The sequence below is a fragment of the Pipistrellus hanaki genome (genome assembly GCF_964339955.1).
Source record: "Pipistrellus hanaki genome assembly, chromosome: 1".
NCBI classification, from domain to species: Eukaryota; Metazoa; Chordata; class Mammalia; order Chiroptera; family Vespertilionidae; genus Pipistrellus; species Pipistrellus hanaki.
This window is the reverse complement of record NC_140503.1, coordinates 170,547,518-170,557,342: the sequence shown is the minus strand read 5'-3', so window position 1 is coordinate 170,557,342 and position 9,825 is coordinate 170,547,518. Positions and strand designations below refer to the sequence as shown.

At 36.5% G+C, this 9,825-nt stretch overlaps 1 protein-coding gene across 1 annotated transcript; it reads left to right on the top strand.

Moving 5' to 3' along the window:
* The first annotated feature begins 1,889 nt into the window (after positions 1–1,889).
* Positions 1,890–8,709, top strand: FDCSP (follicular dendritic cell secreted protein). The gene is made up of 5 exons (XM_084899087.1): positions 1,890–1,933; positions 5,661–5,730; positions 6,211–6,243; positions 7,492–7,694; positions 8,634–8,709. Exons 2-4 carry the CDS (start codon positions 5,677–5,679, stop codon positions 7,654–7,656), a joined length of 252 nt encoding a protein of 83 aa, XP_084755213.1. The 5' UTR covers positions 1,890–1,933; positions 5,661–5,676; the 3' UTR covers positions 7,657–7,694; positions 8,634–8,709.
* The last annotated feature ends 1,116 nt before the right edge of the window (positions 8,710–9,825 follow it).

The window sequence follows — 9,825 nt, the reverse complement described above, 5'->3', positions numbered from 1 at the left end:
CAAAGACTTAAGATAGCTATGGGGAAGGTTAAAAAGGAGCAAGAGAAGAGTGATTTTAAGAAGGCAAGAATAAGAAAATTAAGCTTCCAGATGGTAGCAGTTGCTACTATAAAATGTCAAAAAATACCAATACCATGAAGACAGAAAAGCATTTGTTAGAACAACTTCAGATAAGCAGAAGAAATTGAAACAGAGGTTGAAAGATAAGGGAGTGAATAGTATATTATGCACATACACTCGAACATACATACACATATTCACACACACACACACACACACACACACACACACACACACACACACTTTTAGGCCTGATTCCTGGGAAATCTACTCTAACCCTAGATTGGTCAAAATTAAAACTGATTCAACATAATACTAGGTTTAATAAGCGAGGTTTCCAATTGAAGCTGTTTTCTTTAAAACAGTAAGATAAGACTGAATTTTCAGCTACCGGTAAAGAAAGTTTGCGTCTCTGGGTTTTCACTGATTTTTCTCACCTCCTATAATGATAATATAAAGGACTAACGAATAATGTGAGTTTTAGGACAAAATTGCAGGTGTTTCATTCTTACCATAGCTGCAGAAGCAATAATTACAACATCTTAGACATGTTACTAGAATTTCTAGAATTCTCTACTTAGTTTCTTCTCTGTAAAATGGGGTGATGTTGATAATAGCACTTTGCTCTAAGTGTTGTTGGTTTGTTTGTTTTTTAAATAATAGTTTACTGATTTTTTGAGGCAGAGGAAAGGAGAAGAGAGAAATAGATGGGAGAGTGTAACATTGATCAACTCCCTCTTGCATGCTTTCCTGTATAAAAGGAAGGCTTGATCCCACCCTCAGGTAAAGAAAGTTTGTGTCTACAACCCAGGCCTGTGCCCTGTCAGGGAATAGAACCAGCAACCTCTTGGTACACAAGATGACACCCAACCAACTAAGCCACACCAGCCAGAGCATGGTTGGCTGTTTTAAGGATGAAATAATGTAATACAGATAAAGTGGTTAGATTTGTGCTTGAGCACTTAACATTCTCAAGAAATTAAATTTTATTACATTATTTTTCATTATTTTTCTGAGATCTCTTGAAAAACAATTCCTCAGAAGGAAAAATGAACACTGATACACAGATCATTTAAACTAGGCTAAAATAGAAATTGACCTCAAGGATCCAAGAGTCTTGAAAGCTCTCAAGTAGGTAGTAAAAAGTCATGTTTTATACAGTTTGGCACACATATTTAAGGTGATTCTTGAATTTTTTGAGGGCTCTGGTTTTTAGTCCTATGGCTGATGGTTATATCCTTTCTCTTAACTAAACCTTTATCTGAAAAATAGGTTGTAGCTTTTCATAAGGTAACCACAATGCTTTGATGATCCCAAATATGGTTCATTGCTCTGAGAAGCTCTAGCCTTACTTGCCAAAACATACGAGCTGAAAGCAGAATAATACAAAAGGTTTTCATCCCATTTATAACATTTTTCAAGATTCTTTGTTTCTTTAAATTATGACACTACCAAAAATTGTTTTCTAATAGATTATAATCACTCCCAATAGGATACTCAGAAAAGAAAGTTTTAACTAGGGAAATTAAAGACAAAGTTTAAGTAAAAGCAGGGGCAACATTATGTGAAGTGATAAGCTTTCAATATGCAGGATACATTCAATTTCCAAAAAAACCCCACAAATAGATGTATTTGGTAGTCACTCAACCAAAGTTTCAATGAAACTGTAAATGCCGGTTATTTCCCAATTTCAACACATTGTGATGGTTGATTACTCAACAGAGTCCACACTGATCCCAGGGATAGGCCTTCAAGCCACAGACTTTATTCCACTTACTTCTGAGTGAATAAAATAGCTGTAGCATTATGAGGCCAGTCACTTCCCATTTCCTACAGCGGCATCATCGAGAAGAAATTGACTGCAAGGTCTGAGGTAAGAAAAGTCTTATTTACCCTTGTAAACTAAGATATATAATTTATATAGAAAAAGATAGAGAGATACACACACATTCTGTAAGCTGCCACAGGTAAGATTTACTGATACTGTCATGTAATGGTTGCTTGGGAATTTGTAATCTATGTAATTGGACAATCATTTGAAGTAAAACTTTTTCTTAAAGTCTTCACCCAGCCATAGTAAGTGTATATTTTATAATGAGCGCAAACAAACAAACAAACAAACAAAACCTCTTTGTGGGGATGGAGGGCTGGCCAGGTGGCACACTGAGATGGTTACAGAGTGAGGCTCATCATTTTGAATTGCATGGGTCTCATGTCAGCAAAGGGGACATGCAATACCAGATAGTCTCTAAAGTAGTGGTCAGCAAACTCATTAGACAATAGAGCCAAATATCAACAGTACAACGATTGAAGTTTTTTTGAAAGCCAAAGTTTTTAAACTTAAACTATACAGGTAGGTGCATTTTTATTAACTTAATTAGGGCACTCGTAAGCTGGCCTTTTGCAAAAACTCAAGGGGCCAAAGAGCCGTAGTTTGCTGACCACTGCTCTAAAGTATAAACAACTGCCGCTTTATTTGGAGCCTCCTGTTCTACCTTTAAAATGTGCTGTCTTTACATTCTACTTTGTGACCTTTCGTGCTGATTTTAATATAAAAATTACTTGAGGGTTTTCTTATAAATTCTTGTATAAAATTAATGCTCCAGGAAGGTGCTTCTAATGTTTTCAGAAACACATCCATATACTGCTCTGGTGCTGCAGCTGGAGAAATAGTTGGTAATTATGCTATGTCCTGACTACAAGACATGATCTAGAAGTCTGAGATGTGGCTTATTTACTCTTTGCTTAATGTGGTTTTCAATAATTATTGAAATCTTGAATATCTTACTGTTGTAAATGCTCAGCTTGAATTCTATCTTCTCTAAAATTGCCTCCTGAATTTATTTTCTTTTATTTTCTATCTGCTCTCAATTTTTGTGATTTCTATGTATAGTGTTTGTGACACATTACCTTACACTTACATTATAAAAATATCTGTATCTGTGTTTCCTTACTGTCTGCCAGATGGCAGAAATCATGCTTAATCATTAAATCCCTGATAGCTCCTAGCACAATGCTTTGCACATGGAAGTTAAACTATGTGTGAGTATATGCATGTCTGTGAGGAGCATACTTGTGTTCTATGTGTGTACATATAACATTTTTACTGTTAATTGCCTTTGCTGCTAGTCTTCCTATAGAATTTTGAACTTGATCATTTTGTCACAATCATAACATAATCTGTGTTTTTTTTAAATCCCAATTGGAGTTTTGATCTACATGATAAACAATGAAGACAATGTGATCACCACTTAAAGACAATATGATCAAATGATGAGTACATTTTTTCTGTTATATTTTATTCTTCAGTCTCATAAATATTTAGGAAACATTATGAGGTGATAAAATCCCCTTAGAATCTCAATTAAGCACCTCAAAGCCACCCCAAAATAATAATAGTGACAGGTAATTGACATGTTCCTCAATGCAAAACTTTAAATGATCTTTAGAAAACTTTGTGATGCATAGACCTATAATAGTGTACTTACTAAAGTCCCTGAAAGCAGGAACTTTCTCAGATCTATATATGCCTGACATTGGAATAGTGTCTGACTCTTACTTGGTGCTCAAGAAATACTTTACAAGCAAATAAGTGAATATATATGAGGACAACCTGAAGAAAAGACCCTCAGTCAACCCCTCTTTCCAACTTGATTGCCTCCCACCCCTAATATATTCTCTAGTTCTACTGCAGCTGCACCATGACAAAGAAGTGGATTAAGGCCCTGGCCAGTGTGACTCAGTTGTTTGGAGTGTCATCCGCTATACCAAAAGGAGGCAGATTAAAAACACAACTGATTGATGTTTCTCTCTCTCACATTCTAACTCTCACTCTCACTCTCACTCTCTCCTTTTCTTTCCCATGGACACAGACAATAGTGTGTTGGAGGCTTGGATGATGGGAGGAAGGGAGCAGGAGTGGAGTTGGGGGTCAAAAGGGGAAAAGGGGGTCATCTGTAATACTTGCAACAATAAAGATAAATTTAAAAAGTAAAAATAAATAAATAAAATGGTGAACTAAAAGAAGGGGGTTAATGATTAGTGATAACATCAATTAGGGGAAATAACCTACTCACGTTTGAAGTCAAGTAATAGGTATATGTTTACTGTATTAGTGACAAAATTTTTAAATGCAGAGGTTTCTATGTTTTATTGTCCAGATCTCTATAAACATGTGATTAATTAAATATTTAATTCAACTCAGTTTTCTTAAATATTTATTAGCAACCATAACTAATATGATATATTAATTATAGCACAGTATCCTATCTAATAAGAGTAATATGCAAATTGACTGCCCCCATGTGGACACAAGATGGCCACAAGGGGAGGGAAGTTGGGTGGGGCCAGGCCTGCAAGGATGGGCAGTTGGGGATGACCAGTCCAGCAAGGGAGGAAAGTTAGGGGTAACAAGGCCTGCAGGGAGGGCAGTTAGGAGTGACCATGCCAGCCGAGAAGGGCAGTTGGGGGAGGAGGGTACCAGGCCAGCAGGGGAGTGCAGTTTGGGGGGACTAGTTTAGTTCCCTACAACTGCTCTCCCATGCGGGCCTGTGGGGGAGGACAGTTGGGGGGACCAGGATGGCAGGGGAGGGCAGTGGAAGGGACCAGGCCTGCAAGGGAGAGCAGTTGGGGGGACCAGGCCTACATGGGAAGGCAGTTGGGGGAACTAGGCCATCTGGGCAGGGCAGTTAGGGGGGGACCAGGCCAGCAGGGGAGGGAAGTTGGGGGGGGGGGGTCCAGGCCTACAGGGGATGGCAGTGGGGTGGGGGGGACAGGCCTGCAGGGGAGAGCAGTTAGGGGCAATCAGACTTGCAATGGAGCAGTTCAGCATTGATCAGGCTGGCAGGGGAGTGGTTAGGGGATAATCAGGCTGTCAGGAAGAAGTGGTTAGGGGCAATTAGGCAGGCAGACAGGCGAGCATTTGGGAACCTATAGTCCTGGATTGTGAGAGAGATGTTCATCTGCCCATTTAGGCCCGATCCTAGTAGAATCAAACATCCCTCAAGGGGTCCCAGATTGGAGAGGGTGCAGGCTGGGCTGAGGGACACAAACATCCCCTTGCACGAACTTTGTGAGTGGGCCTCTAGTCATAAAGAGTTTACAATGAAAATTAAAATAAAACAAAATGCTTTGGAAATACCCTTTGCCAAATGTCAATAATTGGCCCCTTAAACACATGGAATCTTTTGGGTTGTCTAGAAACTGGTGCAAATGATTCTTTCACCTAAATTAATTTTTTTGGTCATTATTATATGGAATGTTGTTTAAACTTCCTAGGATCTTAACCCCCACACTGACATTCTTTTTATAAATCGAGGTAATATTTCATTTCAGAAACTACTTTTATTATTGTGTTAAGATAAGTATTATCCTTCAATAATATGTGAATGTTTGTTTTTAAAATATTTGATGTAATAGTTGTAAAATTATAAAGTAACTTTGATTTTACCTGGAATAATGTTCTGCATTAACAAATAGTTTGAGGCCCCAAGATTGTTAAGTGTCTTGATTAATATCAAAGAGCTATTGATAATACAATATAAACTATAACTGGATCACTTGATTTTATGCAAACATTTTGTCTTTTTGCTGACTTTTAGGCTATTTCTGCATAAGATGAAAGTTCTTCTTCTGATCACAGCCATCTTGGCAGTCTCTCTTGGTTTCCCAGTAAGTATCCATTCTACATTCCAGAATATTTACTAATTTTTTGTTCTAATCAGGAATCCTAAGATTTTTTCCCCCTCTACACAGTATGATTCTTTATAAGCATGCTTTGCATCTGTGATGATTTTGCTATAATCCACTTACTTATTTTTTTATCTTTTAACATAAACATTATAGTCTAGAAAATATTATGAATCATGTATTGTTCACTGCATAGCTCAAGTCCACATAGACTCGCTACAGTTGTGAATTTGAATCATTTAAAATACATATTAAGATCTTTTTTTCAGAAAAATAGTTCTTACAATATTTTCTGGATATGTAAATCCTGGATTTTTGAAAAGCAAATACTCAGAGTTAGGTAATGGGTAGTCTATTTCTTCCCTTCGTGTGTGTGTGTGTGTGTGTGTGTGTGTGTGTGTGTGTGTTAGTTCATGTGCTTCATCCTCATGAGTTGAATTAATTTCATTGTTTGAACTTTAGGTCTCCCAAGACCAGGAAAGAGAACCACGAAGTGTAAGTTAATTTCCTCTTTTTTAACATGTAAGATTTCCATGAGAAATATCTGTAACTATGGTTAAATACTCCCTTATTCAAACTTCTCAAACTCTAGAGAAATTCTTAAAGAGCTTAAGTATTAGCACTCAACAATGTAGACTTCCGGGATTTGATCTCTGCTTATAAGGGAATTACCTGAGCATTGCATGTAACAGTGGGATACATACTGAAACATAAACCACTGTGTAGTGAATTGTTATATCTTTTTCTAAAATTATCAAGCCCAATGAAGGCTCATAATTGCTCATGCCCCTTCTCTGCTTTAACTCTCCCAAGTCCATTCCAGGGAAAGTTAATAATAATCTCTATATATAAAATCCTAAGCATCCAAATGACCAAACAACCAATTGACTGGTCACTATGACGTGCACTGACCACCAAGAGACAAACGCTCAGTGCAAAAGCTATCCCCTGGTGGTCAGTGTGCTCCCACAGCCAACCTCCTGTGATTCTTCCCCCAGGCCTGTCAGCCTGATGGGCCCCAGTTGTTGGCCAGGCTGAGGGACCACACCTATGTATGGTTACATGCACCAGGCCTCTAGAAATAATAATAATAATAATAGTAACAATAATAATAATAAATCTTACTATTCTCCAGTGTTAAATTCACACAAAAAAGACCACTTGGGGCTAAACAAATAATCAAAAAAATAATTTAAAGAGGAAAGAAAATTTGAAAAGGAGGAGCTTTATTTAAGAATTTGTTTATACTCAAAAATATTATTACCGAAAAGAAGCATGGTTTTTAGGCTCAAACTATACAGTGTTTTTAGGCTAAACTATACAGAATTTGATAAAGATGTCAATAGAAAATGGAGAGGAGTAAAAGGGAGAAAGAGGAGATTAAAAGGAGAGTGTGTTTAATGGATGGTTTGGGTAAAGACCTTGTATAAAGGCAAAGGGAGAAATTTAATGCCCTCTTACCCACCCCCTCTCTCTTGACCTTATAATTATAGAAGCAATTATCAGAAAAATTTGGCTACAACTATAAAAATACAAGAAAATAAGTTACCTCTAAGTAATTTCCTAAAATTATCCAAAATGATGCAAATTAATCAAATTCCTGTTCACAGTACATATAGAAAAGGTAAATTATTTTAGAGCTTCTAAAGCCTAAGATCCACCTGTTAAAAGACTATTTTATATCTCTCCTTTTTAAAGAGTAAAACGACCCTTTTCATTTCTTTTTTTTTTTCATTTCAACAGGTGAGTGGGAGCAATGAATTACCCTTACAGTATTATGTGCCTCCTTACCAATATCCATTTGGTCTATATCCACCATTCCTATATCAACGATACCCATGGTTTAGATATTACTACTTCCCTATTCCAATACCTCTACCTGACCCTACACCTATTAGTGGACAGTAAACAAAAATGACCCAGTGCAATTTAAGATAAAATAAGTGGTAAGTATACAAAGTACAAAGCATGTGTTTTTTTTAAGTTTGTTGTCTGGATTGGAATGCATCATTCCATGAAAAATAAAATTACAAATTTGTTGTTGTTGTTAACCCTCACCCAAGAATATATTTCCATTGATTTTTAGGGAGAGTGGAAGAGAAAGGGAAAGACGGAGAGAAACATCGATGTGAGAGAAACACATCAATTGGTTGCCTCCTGCACAAACCCCAACCAGGGCCAGGGCTGGGGAGAAGCCTGGAACCAAGGTGCATGCCTTTGACCAGAATCAAATCTGAGACTCTTTGGTCCATAGGCCCCATAGGCCGACACTCTATTCACTAAGCCAAACTGGCTAGGACTAAAATTACAAATTTTTAAACTTAGAGCATTTGTTTCAATCTTTTTTTCTTTGATAGAGATTGTTAGGGTGTCAGAGGTACATACATGTGTTCTTCCATGATCCAATCAACATAGTTTAAATGCCTCATTTTCTGTGATGTAATAGAAACACTTTCTCATTAAAATATTTTTATAAAATGTTTTTAACATTTTTCTACTACAATCAACATCTGTGTATGTTGGGGATGAATCAAAAGGCTAAAAAAAAAGCAAAACTTTAACCAAAGTTAAAATCTTAACAAATGGACTTTTGAATCTAGAATCTTCCAACTATGTCTTGGGAAATTATGTATTTTTCTAATTAATTTTAAAACTCTAAACTTAGTCTATGATTGTCACATGGTTATAAAAATTCTGAAGGCTGAATATTCCAGTTATAATAGAGACCCTTATCATCTTATTATATCAAAAACAAAGTTAATGGTCTGTCAATTACCAGATAACTTGAGGGGAAGTAGACTATAAAGATTATTAAAAAAAGAAACTAAGTTTACAAGCAAAAGACCCATTAGGATTAATAACTGTATGACTGTGATTTATTGCAGGTCACTAAAACTGATCGTGAGCCACTTCTTTGAAGAATCAATAATCGTGATAATAAAATAAAAATAAATATAATTGAAGTAATATACAATATTCTCTCATCAATTTCTTTAGTTAACATAAAAAAAAAGATAATGGTTTCCTATTTTCTAAATGTGTGTTGACAGGGCTGAAATAGCTCAGTTGAAGAGTGTTTGACTAGAATTGGGATCACTGAGTCAAATGGGATTACATTTTTAATTTTTTGAGGAAACTCCACACTGTTCTCCACAGTGGCTGCACCAGTCTGCATTCCCACCAGCAGTGCACTAGGGTTTCTTTTTCTCTGCATCCTGGCCAGCACTTGTCATTTGTTGATTTGTTGGTGATAGCCATTCTGACAGGTGTGAGATGGTACCACATTGTCATTTTGATTTGCATCACTCAGATGATTAGTGACTTTGAGCATATTTTCATATGTCCCTTGGTCTTCCTATTCCCTCTTTTGTAAAGTATCTATTTAGATCCATTGCCTATTTTTTTATTGGGTTGTTTATCTTTCTTTTGTTAAGTTGTATGAGTTCCCTGTAAATGTTGGGACATTAAACCATTATCGGAGATAGTACTGGCAAATATATTCTCCCAGGCAGTGGGCTTTCTTGTTGTTTTGTTGGTTTACTTCGCTGCACAAAAGCTTTTTATCTTGATGTAGCCCCTTTTGTTTCCATTGCCATAGGAGCTGTATCGAATTTCTCTAATATTTTTAGTTTTGCATCTTATGTTTAAGTCCTTTATCTATTTTGAGTTTATTTTTGTGTCTGGTATAAGATAGTAGTCTGGTTTCATTTTCTTTTTTTTTTTTTTGCATGTATCTGTCCAATTTTTCCAACACCATTATTGAAAAGACTGTCTTGACTCCATTGTATGTTCTTGCCTCCTTTCTCAAATATTAATTGAGCATAGTGGTTTGGGTTAATTCCTGGACTCTCCATTCTGTTCCATTGGTCTATATGTGCCAGTACCAGGCAGTTTTGAGAACAGTGACTTTGTAATATAGCTTGATATCTGGTATTGAGATTCCACCTACTTTGTTCTTTCTCAGGATTGCTGCAGCTACTTTGAGTCTTTTTTATTCCAGATGAATTTTTAGAGAGTTCATTCTAGGTCTGTGATATATACCTTTGGTATTTTAATGGAGAGTGCATTGACTCTATA